At 47.0% G+C, this 21413-nt stretch overlaps 2 protein-coding genes across 10 annotated transcripts in view; both read right to left on the bottom strand.

Moving 5' to 3' along the window:
• The window catches only part of MFRP (membrane frizzled-related protein), a 28380-nt gene extending 26073 nt beyond the window's left edge, over positions 1-2307 (bottom strand). Inside the window, exon 1 of one of the 3 annotated variants that reach the window (XM_083588629.1) lies at positions 1931-2307. In XM_083588629.1, coding sequence (XP_083444755.1) covers positions 1931-2065 — 135 coding nt within the window. In that variant the 5' untranslated portion in view covers positions 2066-2307. The remainder of the gene's footprint in view (positions 1-1930) is intronic. The other 2 variants (XM_083588630.1, XM_083588631.1) reach the window with 2 other exon arrangements.
• A 2318-nt stretch (positions 2308-4625) lies between these two features.
• Positions 4626-21413, bottom strand: part of USP2 (ubiquitin specific peptidase 2) — an 83166-nt gene continuing 66378 nt past the window's right edge. For all 7 annotated transcript variants that reach the window (XM_083588678.1, XM_083588677.1, XM_083588680.1 and 4 more), the window contains 10 exons: positions 17745-17868; positions 16130-16241; positions 15164-15274; positions 14234-14298; positions 11451-11554; positions 11227-11307; positions 10587-10665; positions 9680-9787; positions 7671-7791; positions 4626-6982 (listed from right to left, as the gene is read on the bottom strand). In XM_083588678.1, coding sequence (XP_083444804.1) covers positions 6895-6982; positions 7671-7791; positions 9680-9787; positions 10587-10665; positions 11227-11307; positions 11451-11554; positions 14234-14298; positions 15164-15274; positions 16130-16241; positions 17745-17868 — 993 coding nt within the window. In that variant the 3' untranslated portion in view covers positions 4626-6894. The remainder of the gene's footprint in view (positions 6983-7670; positions 7792-9679; positions 9788-10586; positions 10666-11226; positions 11308-11450; positions 11555-14233; positions 14299-15163; positions 15275-16129; positions 16242-17744; positions 17869-21413) is intronic.

The raw sequence follows: 21413 nt of genomic DNA, 5'->3' as shown, positions 1-21413 counted from the left end.
TGTAAAGAAAAGGAGGGTACATTCTTTCACCTTTGGTGGACGTGCCCGAAGATTAAGGCATTCTGGGAAATGATCTATAATGAACTTAAAAAGGTATTTAAATATACTTTCCCTAAGAAACCAGAGGCCTTTCTCTTGGGCATTGTCGGACAGGGGGTGTTAAAGATGGATATAACCTTCTTTTTGTACGCTACAACAGCAGCTAGAATACTTATTGCGAAGTACTGGAAGACACAAGAACTACCCACACTGGAAGAATGGCAGATGAAGGTGATAGACTACATGGGCCTGGCAGAAATGACGAGCAGAATCCGAAACCAGGGAAGAGAAGCAGCGCAAGAAGAATGGAAAAAGTTTAAGGACTATTTAAAGAAATATTATAAAATTAACGAAAGTTAGAATGATGTTGGACTGGAAAGTAAACGGTTACTATTAGCAAGGGTTAAGACAAGGAGAATATGGAAGATTAGATTAAATTTAAATTAAAATAAGGGAAGATTTGCTGAGTAATTGATAAGAATTTGGAATACAGAAAAGGGAGGCATGAGGAAGTCGGGGAAGAAAGGTATAAGAAATTAAGATATGAAATGGTACATGTTTTTTTTTTTTTGTCTGTTTATGTATTTGTTATATGTCTGTTATTGTTATAAAAACCTTGAATAAAAAATTATTAAAAAAAAACAACTTGGGTTTCCAGCTGCTTTTGGACTACAATTCCCATCATCCCTGGCCACTGGTCCTGCTAGCTAGGGATGATGGGAGTTGTAGTCCAGCAACAGTTGGAGAACCAGGTTTGGGAAACCCTGCTTTAGATGGTCAGGTGTGTTACTTCAGCTGGGAAATACACATTTAACATGTATCTTTTCCCGCCACTTCCCACATTCATGTTTCACATCTGCAGGGTTAGTCAATGTGGTGCCCTCCAGATATTGTTGGACCTCCATTTCCATCCGTACAGCCAGCAGGGCCATTGATCGGGGTAATGGGAGATGTCACGCAACAGTATCTGCAGCCATCGTGTTGGTTATCCCCGTGTTAGAGAAACACACACACACCCTCCAACAAGCAAGAGTTTGCCAACCCTGATACTGATAATTAAAAATACACTTGATTCATCTACATCTTGCACAGATTCAAAAGCACAAAGGGGATTTGCTTTTGATCTAAAGATCTAGAAAATAAAAATAAAAATAGAATTTTTGAGTTTGAAAGGATCCTGGAGGTCATCAGTTCCAACTCCCTAGTCCATGCAGGAGCCATAATCTACATTTTCAAAATGGACCTCACAAGCACCAGTGTGCAACACTGCACCTCTTGCACTACACAATGCCTTCGTGCTCATGTGTGTACTCTTTTAAAGACCCAGGTAGTGGGGAGGAGGGGGAACTGAAAGCGGGAAGCAAGGCAGCTTCAACAACTCACGCACTAGCAAAAGCACTCCAAAATCTTCGTGAATGGCGAGAACAAGAACACAGAAAAATATAGTGGGTTTTTTTACTAGGCACAGAGACCAACTCTGTATACCTGAGGGAGCATCTCTACCCCCATCATTCAGCCTGGACACTGAGATCCAGCTCCAAGGGCCTTTTGGTAGTTCCCATGTTGTGAAAAGTGAAGTTACAGGGAACCAGGTAGAGGGCCTTCTCGGTAGTGGCACCCACCCTGTGGAATGCCCTTGCATCAGATGTCAAGGAGATAAAGAACTATACAACTTTTAGAAGACCTCTGAAGGCAGCCCTGTACAGGGAGGTTTTTAATGTTTGAGAGTTTTTGTGTTTTAATATATTGTTGCCCAGAGCAGCTGGGGCACCCTAGTCGGATGGGCGGCAATAAATTATATATATAAGGGTGATGTCCTTGGTAAATAAGACCTATTGGTGTCACTGGCAGTTCCTATAACAGTGATGCCCTGACCTCCCTTTGTACATACCTTGCTCTGATCCAGCGCTTCCGGCTGGAAGATGACCTCTGTGTAATCCTTCATGGTTGTGGGAGAAGGCGTGGGGAACGTGGACAGGATCCCTGCCCGTCCTAGGCTGCTGCATCCCCCGATCTCTTGCGGCATCCGGTTCGTTACTGCACACCAGCTCCCCTTATTTTGGCCTTCTGATATTCACCACATTGGCAAGGAGAAGACAGCAGTGAGGGCTCCCTTCCAGGACCACAGTGGGGACTGTCCCGAAGCCTTGATTTTTCTAACACAGAGAGCCCGACTGGGCACTTGAACCAACGGCGCTTGTCGTAGCCTCCACCAGCAAAGACCATTGGCTTCCTGGCAGGCAGGCTCATGGGACAAGAGGCCTGCCAGCTCCTGGGAAGTGAAAGAATTTACAAGCATTAAAGTCACCAACCTCCCCCCCCGCCCCCCACTTCTTAATCCAACTCAGCTGAGGAGGACGAGGTCAGAGGCCCTGGCATGGACAACTTCAGTTTTAAAGGCACAGGATTGCCAAACTCTTTCTCTCTGTCCAAGGCAGCCTGGAACTGAACAGCGAGAGTCTGAAAGGGTCACTACCCAAAAGCAGACTCTCTCGCTTTCCAAAACAGCAGCTGTGTTAAAAGTGGCAGCGGTTGTGCTCCGTTCCAGAAGCAGTTGCATCTTGCCATGTACATTACGGGTGCAAGACACAAGCACAGTTATTGAAGCAGCTGTCTGCTGAGTGCCAGCAGAAAGGACTGAGCATTGGCTTCTTTCTCCTGCTGTTCAGAGGTCTCCGCTTTTATTTTCCCCACCGTCTTACTCCTTGGCGTCCTGCCTTGCAGTGACCTCTGCAAAGTCCTTTCCAAAACAGCAAAGCCAGAGAGCAACCACTCTGAGCATGCAGTGCTCATTCCCAGCACACTTCCCCCTGGAGATGTCTATCCTCTATCACAGGAATAGACAGAAGGAAGATCAGGATCTGCTGGAAGATCTCTGGGTGACTTGTAGAAGATGGACTTCCAGTTCCTTAGCAGCAATGATAACTTGATTTTTGCCACCTAAATTTGTCTATCGGAAGCAAGAGTGGACTTGCAGATATCTCTTGCGTCTCTCCCATACTCTCCCCAATAACGGCAACATTACAGCCGGCTTTTGTGGAGTCTCTAGGCCCACTGCTAAGTCGTGTACATTCCAGGACACTCTTAGCGCAAAATCTCTTTACCCTGTTACTAAAGCAGAGGAGAAAGGGGGCATTGTTTGAGCGCCGGGTTGCTGGGGAGGCAGGGAGGGACTTGGGCCTCTCGGCAGCCAGAGAAGTGTGTTTTTTGAGGGATTACTCAGAAGCCTTGTGGCACATTCCCCCCGCGGCCTTAGAGGCAGCCTTGGGGATCTTTCATAACATGGAAAGCGGCACAGTGCGCTACTGAAAGAGATCAGCTGCGCTGCAGGAAAGAGAAGCAGCTCATGGTGGCTTGTGGAAGTGAGCCAAGCTACATTTAGCAAAGACAATACAATAGGGTGTCACCAGTGTGGTGACCGTGGAGGCTGTGGCGCCCTCAAAGTCTTCCCTTGGCACCCACACACACTGCCCTCTCAGGTGTTGAGGGTAGTTAACTTTTTTCTCCACTAAAAAAGGAGGAAGTTGGAAGCTCTTTCCCGCTTGCCAATCTATGAGCTCTTCAAGGCTCAAGACTTATTTTGCTGGATCCAAGTTTTACCCAGACCCCCTGAAAAATCAAAATGTGTACATGCACAGTTTCTCTTTTTGTCTGTTAGGAGAACAGGGACCTGTCCAGGGGGAGGGAGAAGTGACCAGACGAGGGTGGCACCTAGGGCACTGCGTCTATGGGCCTTAAAATGTTGGCAGCCGCTTCAATACAGCCTCCAGCTGGGTCATTGCCACTAGGTCTGGCTCAAGGAAAGGCAAGACAGCCCACGTCGGAGGTCAGATTTCAGGCTAAACTTGGACCTCATTTATTTATTTTTGGCCTTTTCTGTGTGCCATAAACATGTGGATGATTGCGCTAGCTCTGCACTCCAGAGTAGCATCCACATCTCCCTACACAAGAGGCTCCCCTCGTACTGCACCCACATGTGTTTACCTTACAGTTAGGTGACATGTTTACAGAGCTATTATAGTATTACAGTCACCTTACTATATTTTTTATCAACACTGGGGGGGGGGTGCAATTTAGATTCTCTGTCTCAGGCTTCCAAATGTCTTTTAGCCATGCGTTCTACCAGCCTTACTTGGAAAATGAGTCAAATTTGCTTGTGTATGAACTCCAAACCGCATTTAAAAATATATATAGAGTGGTACCTCGGGTTACACACGCTTCAGGTTACAGACTCCGCCAACCCAGAAATAGTACCTCGGGTTAAGAACTTTGCTTCAGGATAAGAACAGAAATCGTGCTCCAGCGGCACGGCAGCAGCAGGAGGCCCCATTAGCTAAAGTGGTGCTTCAGGTTAAGAACAGTTTCAGGTTAAGTACGGACCTCCGGAATGAATTAAGTACTTAACCCGAGGTACCACTGTATATGGAGAAATGTGCACTTAAATGCTGATGGAGTTACATGTGGATTTCTTAAAAAAATATCTGCTGAAATGTGGAGAACTGAAGCTAAGGCAGGAAGAACAAGTATGCAAGATTCGTCTACCCCGAGTCACCCACGCGTACACAAACATAAAGAATCCACCGAAGTGTTCATCAAGCTACAATTTTTATTTCTGTACAAGTCTCCCTTATGAGTCACAGGAAGTCCCTCCCCTATCATTGCTTACACAGTAAACAAGCCATTAAGTCAAACTGGGGGGAAAAAGCACACACAAAACAACAAGAAAGTCCTCCTCACACGAACCATTTACATCTTGCATTGCCCATCCAGCCCCCTCCCCACTTTGGGGCCTTAGCGTCAGCCATCTTGAAATGGAGTGAAAATTGCTACAAGGTTGTTTTTTTAAAAAAAATTTAAAAAGGAGCTTCCCTTTGAATGTTATGTGGGGTGTGACTGTGTGTGATCCTGAGGGAGGACTTCATAGGAAAAAGGAAGGGTAAAGGGATTTTCAATGCTACAAGCCATTTGTGGTTTGGCATGGCCAATAATTTCATTCGGTATGCCTGGTTAGGCATCTAATACTCTGCCTGATTCAATATTATGGGGTAGGGTGTTAGGTTGCCTCCTTACTTTCCTGACCAAGATTTGTTGCCTTCAAAGGCTTCATGATAGGAGAAACTAAAAATAAAGTGCAGGTCCAACACTCAGACACAACGAAGAGCACACCCCACCTAATTTCTGCCTGTCGTGAAGCTGTTAAAAGAGCCCCTTTGGGTTCCTCTCATGTACATCATATTTTGAACATGGGTTGAAACACTTGTGCATGTGTGTGTGCATGTGAGAGAAAGAGTGTGTGAGGAGATAATAAATAAAAGTTTAAATAAGGGTTATTGACATCTGTTGGCTGACCAAAGGCTTTTTATCCAGTCCTTTGCCTCCTTGTGAGAAACACATTGCTGGCAGGAGAAACCGCTGCCCTCACGCAGCCTGTGCCGGGGGCTTGTTACCTCAGAAAACCAAAAAAACTTAAGCAACCGCGTTCCTGGAAACTCAGCACTAACTTCCCAAAGCATTTCTGAACAGGCCTCACTCTGACCCAGGACAGGAGAGAGGAGAGGGATACACGTGTGTGTTTGCACGTGGGCGTTTTGTGGAGGGGAAAGCATTACACCTCACGCTCCTTCGAAAAGGGCGTTTGTTTTTTGTCCACATAAAAACACCTCACGTTTCACCCGGAAGGTTTTAAGGCACTGTTGTGAGAACGGATAGGTAGGAATCTACCACCCATCGCCCTTTGCTGGAGACCGTCAAATCCAGCCGGAAGTGCCCCTGGGTTTTATTAGGAAGAAAAGAAAGCTCGTTTCAAAATAAAACAAAAACGGAACCAAGAAGCGTCCCTCCAAACGAGAGCCGGGAGCGAAGGAAGAGTCACTCGAGGTCCTTGGTTGCGGCAGGAAACCAACTCCCGTGCCCCGTGTGGGCTTGCGATGAGCTGCAGAGCTGCCCTCTGCGGTGAGCTTGCGTGGCATGAGCGCACAGTCCCAGGCAGCAGGCATCTCAAGTGGTTAGCCAGTCATTTTGTTCACAGCTTTGGAAGAACGGCCTCCTTTGCCTCACACCTCCAACAGGGTAGACAATACGGTGCCGGGAGGCGGGTGGGTGCAGAAACGCCAAGGCTGGGTTCCATAACCGTAGTGCAATTAAACAGTTCCCCGAGGTGCAATGCCCGTCTCCGGGTGGCGCCGTTCCACGGGGAGGAGAGAAAACAGGGGCACCTCCTTCCGTTGCCCAGGTCCAGAGCTCGAGATCCCTTCTCATCACACTTTTGAACCCGGCGAAGGGGCGCAAGCCGTGGGGGTTGTGTGGATAAAACGGGACAGACAGATTTCTGCCCCATCAAGAGCTGCTGTTCACGGTTTATTATTAAAGCGGGGAAAGGTGGAAATGAAAGAGAGAATCACACACACGGGAAAGGGAGACAGAGAGGCAGGAAGAGAGGGAAAAAAGGAAAACGTTAAAAACCACCCCTGACAACACTAGGGGAGTGATGGAGCTGTGGGGTGCCCCTGGCCCTCCGTTTCCGGCGTTCTCTCCCCGGCGTCCGTGAGGCTGAAGGGCACGCTACTCTTCGATGACAGCCCCGCAGCAGGAGAAAGGCCTTCCCGTAAAAGTCGGCAGCTTTAGTCAATGCTTTATTAGGACTTTCTTTCTCCCCCTTTTTTGTTTGGTTTTGGGTTTTTTTTAAGAAAAAAAAACAAAAAAACACCCCGGCTTAAAAAATCCCTGGAGTCACCATTGTCCTGGGTTCTGTCCCTCCCTCCTTTTTTTCTTTTCTTTTTTTGCATCAGAGAGCTGGTGCTCGGCTCTCTTCCTTTTTTCCTCAAGGGTTTGTGGTGGTGGGGGGGCATGTGGAAGCTACATGCGCGAAGACGGGCTGGCCAGCTCGTAGAAAAGCAGGTAGGCGTCGCTGCTCCGGACGTGGCTTGAGGAGAGCGGTGTCACGCTGCAGGGGGAAAGAGGAGAAAGCGGTTAGGGGGCTGAGGTCTGGCACTGGGGTAGGACCCCAGGGAATGTATATAATAATAGAACGTAAAAGGAGGGATCTGCTAGACCAAGGAACATCGAGTCCAGTATCTCGTTTTCCAGTATGGGCAACTCCCCGTTTATGCGGGGATTACGTTCCGAGGCACCACACGCTTAAGTGAAATCGCAAAAATTGGGAACACCATTGAGAAAGCCTGCAAATGCCCTCTAAACCTCTGGAAACCCTTGGGAAACCTTTTAAAAACAAAAACATCTGCCCACCAAACAATTGCATCTCCCGAGGCCTCAAAGGTTGGTGCAAAGGCTCCTGGGATTGCACTTGCAAAGGTTTGTAGGATTGCTAGATGCTACTTTTGCACCAGTTTTTTGCCATTTTTGTGCCCCTTTTCATGCCACTTCTGGGTTTCTGGAGATTGCGCATGCGTGCATAAGAAGCATATGCTCTACCACTAAGCATGAATGTCCACCGGTGGTGGGGGCAAGGGAACCATAATGCTCTGATTCCCAGTTTTCATTTTTTTTTTTAAAAAAGAGAATGTTTCTAGCATTTGTAGAACCTAAGATTTGAGATACAGGCGCTGCTAATCTCCTGCGGGCCCCCATGTGAAAGCTGCAGCCCCCTTCCAATAGAGAAGTCCTAGACATACCGTGAGTCATTGAAGGCATGCCACTCTCCGGACACAGGGTTTTTGCAGTAGGCTGTGTAGTGACCTCCCATTGTGGTCCCGCTGTGATTGGAGACGGCGTACAGGTTGTAAATAGCATGATCTGCAAGGTGAGAACAAAACAGAACACACGGTGTCACTTTCATTTTTTAAAAAAAAGATATTTATTGAGATTTTACAAACAAAGAAAATTACAATGTAAGAAAAGAAAAAGAAAAAGAAAAAGAAAAAAGATACAAAAATACAAATAAAAAAAGAAAAAGATACAGAATATGTGGAAAATAAAAAAAAGATTAAAAATAATTCATTCTTTTCGTTTCTTATATTTCAATTACTCGTTTCTTGACCTCCTCACACCTCCCTTTTTTGTATTCCAGTTCACATAGTTAATTCAGCAAATCCTTTCCCTCTTTGTTTTTATCTTAGTTACAAATCTTAACATATTGAACATCATATTTTCATCTAATTAACAATCCTTTTTTGCATATTCTTTTAACTTTGTTACTAAAACCATCACATTTCAATCCTGCATCATTTTAACATTCATTAATTTTACACACACGGCGTCACTTTCATGTTCTGTGGTCTACACATTACTTATCAATGGGTAAAAAGGGGAAGAAACACAGGCATCAGGACTTCATGAATCACATAGGCAAACCCTGGTGAAATTTTGCTATAGTCTTATTTAATCACCTCTTTTTTGCTACTCTCAAAATTCTTTTGATGCTGGCTCGAAATTTCACTTTTGCAGAAGTTTGGTAGGGGGTTAGCTCTTCGCCACCCCTGCATTTTCAATTGGACATCCAGAACAGATGAGAGGTGGCTGCGGGGAGCCCGCAGCATTGCTTGACAAACTAGCTGTGTTTGCGTTTCTGTGTGTTTGCATGAGATGTTGCCAGCCTTATTGAAACCAGCTGCAAACCCGTTCAATCCTCGTGGCTTCAAGGGATTCTAGGCAGGGTTGTGGCACTGGGGCAGCTGAGCAAAATTAAAAAAGGTCAACAGCATAATGGATTTATAATGCCCAGATGCTTTTGCGTGGCAGCAGGGAGCAGAAGTGGATGGTGTTATGGGGTGAAGGCAATGACCTGACCTCCCTACAGGTGAGCTACTGCTGTTATTGGGAGGGAGAGGGGTCAGGTGGCAGGGAGGCCAGAGAATTGCAAATGCACCGGCAGGAGTAATGGACTGGCTCTTCCGATGCATTTGCGCCACGCTGATCTTTCTGTTATCGTGCCCTTTATCCTCCCAATAAGCAACAACGACCCAGCTGTCAGGTGGTTAAATGTTCACTGTCGGCCCATCATTTCATCTGCTGCTAGTGGGGAGCCAAGACTGTTAAACCAGTTTCAAACTAGCTTCATTTTACAGTGGTACCTCGTGTTAAGTACTTAATTCGTTCTGGAGGTCCGTTCTTAACCTGAAACTGTTCTTAACCTGAAGCACCACTTTAACTAATGGGGCCTCCTGCTGCCGCTGCGCTGCTGGAGCACAATTTCTGTACTCATCCTGAAGCAAAGTTCTTAACCTGAAGCACTATTTCTGGGTTAGCGGAGTCTGTAACCTGAAGCATATGTAACCTGAAGCGTATGTAACCTGTGGTACCACTGTATAGTGTACATAAAATGCTACTCACTGAGCACAACAATAAAGATTTGATTTATAGTGTATACAAGAGGACTAAGAACTGCTTTGCTAGAATGGACCAAAGTCTATCTAGTCCACACTTCTGCTTTGAACAGCTGCTGCCAAGCCTTTGGATGCTTTCACACAGGGCATGGTGGTGATGGCTATCTTGTTTGTTTGTCTCCAGCATCTGGCACTCGGAGATGGACTGCCCTTGTATATGGAGGTTCCATTTAGCTGCACTTGATAATGTGAAGTCCTATTGTTGACGCAACCTTCCCACCTGCAGTGCCCACCTTGCCCCTCTCAGGCTCCTCCCACCCATTCTAGTTCCTGCAAGGAAAAAACAAAAAACCACTCACTGCAGTTTTGGGATGCAAATTCCCTCAGGTCCAAGTCCTTGAGTGGGAAATTAACGAACGTGGTGAGCTTGCTGGATCGCATCCTTGCTTCAGAGAAACGCTTCAGGTCTGGGATATGAAGTTAAGGAAGAAGAGCAGACGGACTAACAGGACAAATATGTTATGGGAAAGAAAGGAGGCTATTGGGCAACTTGTCTGACCTGTTTCTCATTGCTGGAGGGAAGGGTCTGGGCTCCCTGGAAGCTCTCCGCTGAGGCAACCTGCTACCCACAGAAAATTGGCTACTCCATCATCCATAATCAGGGCTGTGTGTGTGTCTTACTGTATTTTAAATCAAAGTTCTAACAAATCTGGATTCTGTGACCTACACGGCCTATTCCAATCAAGTGCATTTGCTTATTTTTGAATTTATTCCAGTCCAGTTATTCTGAATGCTTAAAAATTTAATGGCACATTTTTATCCTGCCCTTGTTCCAAGTTGCTCAGGGTGGTGTACAAGGTTCGCTTCCTCTCACAACAGCCCTGAGAGGTAGGTTAAGGGGCTGGAGAGAGACTTGCAAAGGTCACACAAGAAGCCTCCCAGCCAACTGGGCATTCGAACCCGGGTGCCCTCATTTGACACATCCAACAAACTGGATTTCAAGATACAGGAAGCAGCACTGGAACTCCATCCCCCTTCACCACCCCAGCTCAAACTTCCTTGCTCATAGTTTGTGGCTAGCATGAGGGCTAGAATCTTGCACATTTAAAATCAAAACATTAAAAGCTGAGATCTTGAGATGCTGAATTCTATGCCCAATACAAAACCCCTGTGTGATGTTATTGCAGAACAGTTGCCCCCACCCCCATCTGTGATTCTATATGCTCTCTAGAATAAGGACACAGCCACAGGGAAGGCAAAGGATACGCAACACTAAAATCTTTGGGAACCTCTGGATGCTGAATTTTTTCATGCATTTTGTCCTGGCTTTGCAGCGGCAGCAGGTCTGGAGAATAAAGGGAATCCTGATTAGTGGGAAGATATCATTAGAGTGCTGTGTCACAGGGATAAGGCTGGGCTAGCTCCTCTTCCTCTCCCTCCTGTTGGCCATGGCTCCTACCCCTTGAGGTGGCAGCTGCCTGCATTCCAGTCCACCTATGCCTATATGCGCACAGGAGTGCAGTAGCACCACTAGGAAACATGATCAACAAGTCTGGGGGCACCAACAGCCACCAAGAACTAGGGAGAAAGGGAGAGATAAAGAGCAGCAAATGCTGACTGGATTTGCTTGGAGTAGGAAGTGGATGGCAGGATTCAATCAGTTTGCCTTGTAAAGAAAACCTACCAAATTTGCACTTCCATAGCCAGTAAATTAAAAACACCCCCCCCCCCACAGTTGCTGCTCAAAATTCACTCCTCTGAATTTTTGTGATGCAGTTCTCCAACCAAAAATTGTGTACAAAGGTGCATATATTAGTGGAAATCATGTATAAACCCACGTAAACTGCTTGCGCAAATGCATATATTGAGAGAAATGAAAAAAAAAGGGCACATGAATATCCCTTACTGGTTTCTCATCTCCGTCTAGGATGTCCTCCTTGGTGAAGAGATACATGCAGTCAATCAAGTTCACCTCCCCGTAGCTCTTCTGCAAAAAGAGGAAGACACACCAAAGAGGTGGGAGTTAAGAGCGTTCTGCCAGAGCTGGATGCTGGGGATTGGGGAGGGTGGGGGTGTGGGAGACAAAACAGCGCCAAGGTGGCCAGGAAGTAATGGAGAGCACATGGTTACCTTAGCAATGGGTAGTGACAGGTCCCAGAAGGGATCGAAGGCTGTTGAGCAGTAGCCACACTCACTGCACGTCAGAGAACTCTTGAGCTGCCCAACAAAGAGATCTGAAGAGGCAAAAAGTTGGGGGAAATGAAGAGCGGGGACATGCAAGGGAGGGATGGTTCACAGTTGTTGGCTGGACCAAGCAGCGAAGGCTATCCAAACACTCAACCTCTTTCCCAAACAAGACCTGGCAACTGGTAGCCTGAATGCTACACCTGTCCCAGAATTCCATTCTGCGTGGCACTTGGCAGGACTGTCCTACGGGACCGCCTCTCCCGGTATGCCCCACGGAGGACCTTAAGGTCCATAAATGGCAACACCCTAGTGGTCCCGGTCCCTATGGAAGTTAGATTAGCTTCAACCAGAGCCAGGGCCTTTTCAACACTGGCTACGGCCTGGTGGAACGCTCTGCCTCATGAGACCAGGGCCCTGCAGGATCTGATTTCTTTCCGCAGGGCTTGTAAGACAGAGTTGTTCCACCTGGCCTTTGGCTTGGAGCCAATTTGATTCCCTCCCCCTCTTTCTTTTTCCTTTCTCCTCCTGTGATGAGGCTGCATTTTAATGTTTCAATATTTTAATGTTGTATTTTAATCTTGTTTTTAAGTTGTATGCATTCAAATTGTTTTTATTATTGCTTGTTAGCCGCCCTGAGCCTGGCCTCGGCTGGGGAGGGCTGGGTATAAATTATTATTATTATTATTATTATTATTATTATTATTATTATTATTATTATTAATTATTGGCATCTCTACCAGCCCATCTGCCTTACTCACAGCAGAGGACTGGTATTCTGTTTATGGGCTAATAGCCGTAAATAAATAAATTGAATTGACTGGTATTCTGTGTTGGCCTCTGGGTGGAATCTTGCTAGTCATGTGACAGAGTGAGGCCATTGCCTCAGGTGGCAGATGCAAAGGTAGGGAGAGTTGTGTGTGTCACAGGGCCTGTTCTGCCCACCTGCCTGCCAAGCTAACCTGCTGCCTTCTGGGAGCGGTAGAGGTCCACATCCTGTTGCCAGTTGCAAAGTAAGATTTAACTGCCAGCCTGGTAGAGGCACTATCTAGTCCTAGCCTCAGGCAGAAACATTATCTTGGATCCACCTGGCAGCTAATTTGTGGCTTTCTAGGCAGGTGGAATCCAAATTTATGGAGTTCCATTTTGCACTTCAGATGCCAGCCTGGGGAGAGGCTTCTCCCACCTGCCTCTTAACGGCTGAGGTTTTGATCCAGCCTCCCCAATTAGCTGTAATGACTCAGAAAGCCTTCTGGGCTCTATGATGGACCATCAAAGCCTTCTCAACTCCTGGGCCTGAATCAGGTCACCTTATCTTTCTATACAAGCTTTGAAATCCAAGGCCTTCTCAAGCTGCTCTGATAAAACAGCCCCACTAAGCCAAATCACTACGGATCAAGATGAAACCGTAAGCCAGCCTTTGTTCTCTGTGTGCAAATTTTAAATAACCACATCAAGGCTCAATTTTGCGCAAAACTGTACTTGAAAGGGCCTCTTAAGGGACAAACTAGATGCTGAGTACAGTTAACCTATCTCACTTTTAGCATTTAAATAGCAAATGTGTGTGTGTGAGAAAGCGAGTGAGGGTGATGGTTGTGAGATCATTTTTTTAAAAAATTAGCACAAATGAAGCTTTCCTCTTAGGCTAAGATCAGCTTCATTGGAATGGAAGAAGGGCAGGTAAATTTATCGACTGCAGTGAAGGTGAAAGGGTTAACTCCCCACCCCCTGCTACTTACATGCCATCTCCTGTGGCCTGCTATCTAAGGCCACATCTGCACCAGGCATTTAAAGCAGCACCATTCGTTAATGGTACCAAGAGTTGTTAGGAGACCAATTTCTGCCCCAGAGAGCTACAATTCCCAGAATTGTTTAACCATCGACCTGTCCCCCTGGGCAACTCTGGAATTATAGCTCTGCAAGCGGATTAGCAGCCTCCTAACAATGCTCAGAGGGAGGTGGGTGGCGCTGTGGGTTAAACCACAGAGCCTAGGACTTGCCGATCAGAAGGTCGGCGGTTCGAATCCCCGCGATGGGGTGAGCTCCCGTTGCTCGGTCCCTGCTCCTGCCAACCTAGCAGTTCAAAAGCACGTGCAAGTAGATAAATAGGTACCGCTCTGGTGGGAAGGTAAACGGTGTTTCCGTGCGCTGCTCTGGTTTGCCAGAAGCAGCTTAGTCATGCTGGCCACATGACCCGGAAGCTGTACGCCGGCTCCCTCGGCCAATAAAGCGAGATGAGCGCCGCAACTCCAGAGTCGGTCATGACTGGACCTAATGGTCAGGGGTCCCTTTACCTTTAACAATGCTCAGAACCCTCAAAAAACTACAGTTCCCAGGATTCTCTGGGGAAGCCAAGACTGCTTGAAGTGGTAGGACGCTGCTTTGAACACATGGTGCAGAGATGTGGTGTAAGATCTAAAAATAATTAAAAATGTTAACTGAAATCACACAGTTAGTGCAATGCTTGATGCTGTGGGGAATGTGCTGAGTCATGGAATGCCAGGACAAGGCACCTGTCTCATTCAGAATTCTGAGCTGAAATCACCACCACCCGTACCTGGGATCCTGATGCCTTCTCCTAACTCCCAGTTCATCCTGTAATGGTTCTGGAGTCTCATGGGCTGCACTTTAAGTCACAGGTGGGGAAAATTTTGGCCTTTCAGATGCTGGGAGCTGCTGCTGGAGGGCCACAGGTTCCCCCCTGCCCTGCTCTCCTGGCAAAGACTTACCCCCAATCCGGCTGTCTTCTCTTGCCAGGTATTTCATCCACATCTGCCTGCCCTTTTCATCATCGCTGCAAAAAAGGAGATAGAAAAAGTCTATCCAAGGCTCTTCCAGGGTCAAAGGGAACTCACATGAGAGACTGCAGGGGTGTGTGGAGTGCTGGATTACAACTGGGGAAGCTTAAATCCCTAAAGCTCATGGGGGAACCTTGGGCTAGTCACTCTCACCCTACCCTACGCTACAGGACTGGTGTAAATATACATTTAGGAGGTGTGGGGGCAACTGTGTACAGTGGTACCTCTGGTTAAGAACTTAATTTGTTCCGGAGGTCTGTTCTTAACATGAAACTGTTCTTAACCTGAGGTACCACTTTAGTTAATGGGGCCTCCTGCTGCAGCCGCGCTGCAGCCGCGCGATTTCTGTTCTCATCCTGAAGCAAAGTTCTTAAGCCAAGGTACTAATTCTGGGTTAGTGGAGTCTGTAATCTGATGCGTCTGTAACCCGAGGTACCACTGTATCTTAAAGTATAATTTTATCCTGTTCTTTGGCAAAAACAAACAAACAGCCAACTGCTCCCAGAGCACTTCACAAGTGTCCATAATAAGACATTCCCTGCCTTCAAGCTTACTATCTAATAGGCACGACACAAAATGAAAACAGGGATTGCGATGGAGAAAAAGCAAAGCAAAGCCAGGCACCATATCCTAGTTACAATTTCTCATTTTTCCAATCTGAAGCCACATTTTCCACATCAGTTGGCAGCTTTTATTTTCTTTTAAAAGCCCCTTTCCATGCAGTTTTGATCAATATATACATTTCTGCAAGCAACTTTCCCTAATAATATAATTCATTTTAGGAGCCAGCGCCACCCGCGATCCAATGCCCACCCCCCTTCTCTGCCTGCTCTTCCCAGTTCACACTCTACTGCGACTCACGTGAGATGGTCTAGGTTGTCTTGGTTGCCTTTGGGCCGCACCAGCACTCGGTTCACCTCACTGTGGAGCCCATCAAGGAGAAACCGCAGGAACTCCTGTGCGTCTTGCTGGCTGCAAAGAAGAGAAAGGTAAGCGTTAACTAATCCCCACCAGAGCTGCAGGTAAGGTCTTCCAGACAGGATCATGAGAGCTGGAAACCTAAGTCCCACTTGGCTAGTCAGCTTCCTAGCCAGCTTCTGAGACCAATTTCAGGGCAAACAGAGGCCTTTTGCAGGAAGAACTGGATGGTGCAGGCAGGGTTAAATGCCATGGTTCCTAAGCTTGTGATCCTACCTTGCAAACATCCACCCGCTGCCTTTCACATCAGCTGACACTAGCTATGTCTGCACTGAAGCAATTCCTACTACGGTAAATGAATCTCACTCTAACTCTGCACCAGGTTATTTTGGGTGGGTGGGTATAAAGGAGCCCAAAGCTTGGTGCAAGCTAAAGGCATATCTGAGGTTGGGTTTTTTTGCAGGTGTATTCTGCAACATGCCACTGACACATTAATACTGCATTAGCGGTCAATTTATACTGGAACGTCTGCACACCATTCCGCTTTATTATTTCATGGTTTCCCCAATGCTTGTGTGTTATTGCCACTTGAAAGGGTGGTCCTGCTCTACAGCACAATAAAATTAGGAACATTTGTGGTAGGTTCCAGGATTTCAGCCAGAAGTAATGGGACAATCACCAATTGAAAATGAACCAGGATAGCCGCTCGAAAACCTTTTGCAGGCACAGACAATATTGAACGTGGGATTACGTATAACTACCCTGATACCATCGCGTGCACAAAGCATCATGAATGCACAATAAAAAGGACCAGAGGGCTACATCTGGAGACCACTAATCAGCCAACCCCCTGCAACCCAACAAATAATTTTGCCCATTGGAAAATGAGCAGGTGGTAACATTTCTTACTTGTAACCCACAAAGCGGGGCGCGTATCTTTGAATCTGTGTCTTGAATTCAGAAGGACTCACGGATTCATTGGGGGATGACGTCCACAATGCCTGGATGAGCTTGGCAAACTCTGGACAGTGGAGGGGAGAGGGCGATTGGGGAGGTAGGGGGCAGAAAGAGAGAAAATACTTGAAGGTTAGGCTTGTCAGAGAAGGGCAATGGCTTTGCCATGGAATCTATTTCACAAAATCCTAAAGTCTATTCTGAACAACTGTGCCAGCAACAATTTCCCTATGCCAAAATTGGATGGACAATTCCAGCTGGGAGAGTGAAAACAGAGGCAGGTGGTGAACTGGAAAACAAACAAACCCAAGAGGTCATATAATATGGATAAGTGGTTCCCAGGTTGTGCAGTACTATAGTTGCAATGATATGGAGAGACAGTGTGATGTAGTGGTTAGAGGGCTGGGAGAGCAGGGTTCAAATCCCCACTTGACCATGAACTTGATTGGGTGACCTTGGGCTGCCTCTCTCAGCCCAGCCTACCTCGCAGGATGGTTGTGGGGGTTAAATGGAGAGCGAGGGGGAGGGAGCTCATTGGAGAAAAAGGTTGGGATATAAATGCAATATATTATAAATGATTATATTTAGGCTGCCTCCGGACTATTTCATGGAAGAGAATCACGTGCACGCTGGAAATTTAGGTTTGCACAATTAAAGTGGATTAAAATGGCCTCTCTCTCTCTCTCTCTCTCTCTCGCGCGCTCAAGTCTAATGAATTCACTTTGCAAAAAAAGGATCAGACTGCTGTTTGGAAGGTGAGAGGGGAAAGTGCGAGATGAACAAATGACTCATGGGAAGATGCATAAAACCCTACAAACAAATCAGGATGAATGTGGGACAAAGGCTCATTGCAATATACCGCCCGTAATCCCGAAAACAAATTAGAGCGAATGCATAACATGTCAGGATATAGTCTAACCTCTGTGTAAGCTTTGTGCAAGCAAATCAAGATGACTGGCCAGTGAATAGGTCATCTGGGAGGAGCCCATAGATAAACAGAGGTCCAACTATTGGTCCCACTGAGCTCACTATTGTCTACTCCGGCTGGCAGCAGCTCTCCTGGGTCTCAGATGGAGATCTCACATTAGCGAGAGATGCCCCCCCCCCCCCCCCCGTCAGATGCCTGGCTGTCCACCCCCATTTTGACACTCCTGGGTAGGCAGGAAATGCATTCAGGAGACTCATCAAGTCCACCACACGTGACTGGAGTTTATCTCCTGCTGCAGAGGAGACAGAAAAACGAAGAGGGTAAAACTGAAACTCAGAAAAGCCATTTAGTGTTTCATCAGAGTTCCTTATTGTTGTATTTCTGTATCGTTTTGAGGCTTGCTTCTCTTTTTGTTCAGCTGCGGAGGAAGCACTGATTTTCCTTCTGCCTCAAGAACCAACCCACCCTTCTCGGGGGGGGGGGGGGGCTTAAAGTCAAATCTGCCCCCGGCAAAGACCCTGGTTTGAAACCTCTGGGGAGAGAGCAGCTGCCAGTCAGTGTTGACAATATGGAGCCGAACGGACCAAGGGCCTAATTGGTGTAAGGCTGCTCGCCCTGTGTGTGAAATGTCACGGTCCTTACCAGCCATGAGGGCCATCTGCATGCGGCTTTTGTTGTTCAGGTCATGGACGTACTGGTTCTGCAAACAGTAATCTCGGAGCTCTTTGGTGTTGCTCAGACACTGCAGGATTGAGTTCATAAAACACTACAGGAGGCAAACAAATGAACATGCATGAAGTGTAAGGACAAATAGGTCAACTTTCTTTTCCTTTCCCCTTTTTCTAATTTCAAATTCAGTTGGCCACATTTCTGCATCAGATCGTGACCCCCCCCCAATATCATAAATATCTGTCTGCATTTTAGTGCCCATTCGTCTTAATGTGTGCATTCTGGTATGCAATTCTGCCTACTATACACATATTTGCAAGCGATTTTCCGTACTGAGAACTTTATTCAGGTATGTAAAACATTTATACATCTTGCCGTTCATCACCAAGAGCTCTGTTAGGTGGCTAACAGAAATGAAACCATAAATTAAACCTTTTTAACATATCGCTTGCAATTTTACAAGCCAAAGCACCCAAAACAGAAGGCAGGAACTGGCATAATCCAGCAGCAGTAAGAACCGTAAGAAAATACAAGAGAATGTTAGAATCAGGTCAGTAAAGGAACCCCAGCTGTTTGCAGTCTAAATGCCTTCCCAAAAAGGAAAGGGTTCTTTAAAAAATATATATACATACAAAAAGGCCATTAAAGAGATGGTGGAACAGATGAGCTTGCTTCCCTCAGGAGGGAGTTCCCAAGCATAGACAATGTATGTTTTATTATTGCTAAAGCTCCCTTGGGGCCAGGGTCCTTTAATGGCTGAAAAGTATACTACTAATTATATTTCATATAATTGTCTGGAGTCCTTTTTTTTGCGATGTGTGTGTCTTTCAACCAAAATTCCTCCTTCTGGGGTAAAGGTAAAGGGACCTCTGACCATTAGGTCCAGTTGTGGCCGACTCTGGGGTTGTGGTGCTCATCTCGCTTTATTGGCTGAGGGAGCCGGCGTACAGCTTCTGGGTCATGTGGCCAGCATGACTAAGCCGCTTCTGGCGAACCAGAGCAGCACACGAAAACGCCATTTACCTTCCTGCCAGAGTGGTACCTATTTATCTACCTGCACTTTGACGTGCTTTTGAACTGCTAGGTTGGCAGGAGCAGGGACTGAGCAATGGGATCTCACCCCGTTGCGGGGATTCAAACTGCCGACCTTCTGATTGGCAAGTCCTAGGCTCTGTGGTTTAACCCACAGCGCCACCCGCGTCCTCCTTCTGGGGTAAGGAGATACAAATCTGCATTGCTTTTAAATGCAAAGGTGAGGCTGAGCTGGTCATTAACTGGACTGATAACTTAATTCTTCCTCCCTCCACCTGCTGTGATCCTGGCTAATAAAAACCCTCTTCTGCAGGTGCTGTTTGAATGGGAAAGAAAGCTATCATCTGTCCTAGTGGGTGGATTCTCTCTCCTGCTCCCAGTGTAGCAAACAGCAGCTTCAGAGGAGGTGTTTCCCCCCCAGGACTGCAGCAGGGGGGAAAGGGTTAAAACTCCCCTCCATGTCTGCTGTGATTCTGTTAGCAGTCAGCCTTGCCCCTCTGCCCCTGTCCTCTACCACCACCACACTCCCTGAGTTTGAGGCCAGCACCAAAATCTGTATAGGTCCATCTGCACTAAGATATCTGTGATCACATCCACACGATACTGTACACTAAAAGCACATGGCTTCCCCCAAAGACTTCTGGGAACAATAGTTTCTTAAGGGTGCTATAACCTTCAGAGGGGTAAACTACAGATCCCAGGATTCTCTGTTCAAGTGTCATAAATGTTCTGTGTGCATAGCGTGTGGGTGTCTGAGATGGCGAGGCTGTGGAATAAAAAAAATTCATGTAAGACAGGCCCTTATATTTCCAAATATTTCCAAATGGGCCTTAACAGTTATCACTTTACCTAAATGTGACTAGGGATCTGATAGTGTGGCGGTTGCATTTTTAATGTTTTCTTTCTAGTTTTATCCACGGGGAACATTTTCAAAAACGCATTTATTGCCATTTGACGTTGCGCTTTCATACATCATGTGAACTGCCTTGAGAAAAGAATGTTCTTCCTGAAAGGCTCAGGTGTGGAAACCTATCGGATGGGCAAACCTCAGCTGCTCAGGCCCAGACTAGGCCTTGTGAGGTTAAATGCTCCTCCGAATTCAACATGTAGGTGTTTGCGCCTGCACTTAGAAACAACTCTAAACAAGCATTGCATGTTAAACCTAAAAGAGCATTGAATTTCATGAGTTTGGGCGTGAGCGGTTGAGGCTTGGTGGGGTGGGAGGGTGACACACTTCCTGAGGGCAGGGGATTCCCACCACAGCAAAGGGGAACTGAGGGACAAACAGCGGTGGAAAGAGCTGTCGAAATTTCCTGCGTTGGCGGGGTACCCACCCACCGGGCACAGAGAAGTGCCACACCACTAATTCAGCCGTGACCGCTGGGCTGCCTTGGCTCAGCTGGCGTTGTGTGTGCACAACTTTCCCACATGCTATGTTCTCATTACAGTGCCAGAGGCAATGTGGCCTCTGAATGCCCGTTGCTGGGGCTCACGTGTGGGGAACAGCGCTGTTGCGCTCAGGCCCTGCTTACGATATGATAATCTTTATTGTCATTGTCACATACAGAACAACGAAATTGAAAAAAATCTACATCAGACATTCAAAAACTAACAAGCCTGCTATCCCAGCTATCCCAGCCTGGTTAGCCCCCTAAAAACTCTGATAAAAAGGTACAGGGACCCCTGACCATTAGGTCCAGTCGTGGCCCACTCTGGGGTTGCAGCGCTCATCTCGCTTTATTGGCCCGAGGGAGCCAGCGTACAGCTTCCGGGTCATGTGGCCAGCATGACCAAGCCACTTCTGGCGAACCAGAGCAGCGCACGGAAACACCGTTTACCTTCCTGCCGGAGCAGTACCTATTTATCTACTTGCACTTGACGTGCTTTCGAACTGCTAGGATGGCAGGAGCTGAGACCGAGCAACGGGAGCTCACCCCGTTGCGGGGATTCGAACCGCCGACCTTTTGATTGGCAAGTCCTAGGCTCTGTGGTTTAACCCACAGCGCCACCCGCGTCCCTTTAAAACTCTGATACCCCATAATTAAATACAATATACTCCCATAGAGACTACCTTACACTGCGTTTAAAACCAAAATTGCATTCGGATAGAAACTGTTTCTCAGGCGGCTAGTCCTAGTCTTTATAACCCTGTACCTTCTTCCAGAAGGCAGAAGCTGAAAGAGATCATTTCCAGGGTGCGCACTACCCTGCACTATCTCTGCAGCTTTCTTATGGCACCTTGCAGGCTTTCCCTTAGAGCATCTGGTTGGCCATTGTGAGAACAGGATTCTGGATTAGATGGGCCACTGGCTGGATCTAGCAGGCTCTTCTTACATTTTGTGTGTGTGCGTACATGCAGTGCCTAGACAGCTCAGTTGGTTAGAGGGTGGCGCTGATAATACCAAGGTTGCTGCAGGTTCGATCCCCGTGTGGGGACAGCTGCATATTCCTGCATTGCAGGGGTTGGCTTAGGTGATTCTCACAGTCCCTTTCCAACTCTACAATTCTATGATTCTATACACAAGGATGGGACACGGGTGGCGCTGTGGGTTAAACCACAGGGCCTAGGGCTTGCCGATCAGAAGGTCGGCGGTTCGAATCCCCGCGATG

This window comes from Podarcis filfolensis (assembly GCF_964270895.1).
Source record: "Podarcis filfolensis genome assembly, chromosome: 15".
NCBI lineage: Eukaryota > Metazoa > Chordata > Lepidosauria > Squamata > Lacertidae > Podarcis > Podarcis filfolensis.
This window is presented reverse-complemented; position numbering and strand designations above follow the sequence as displayed.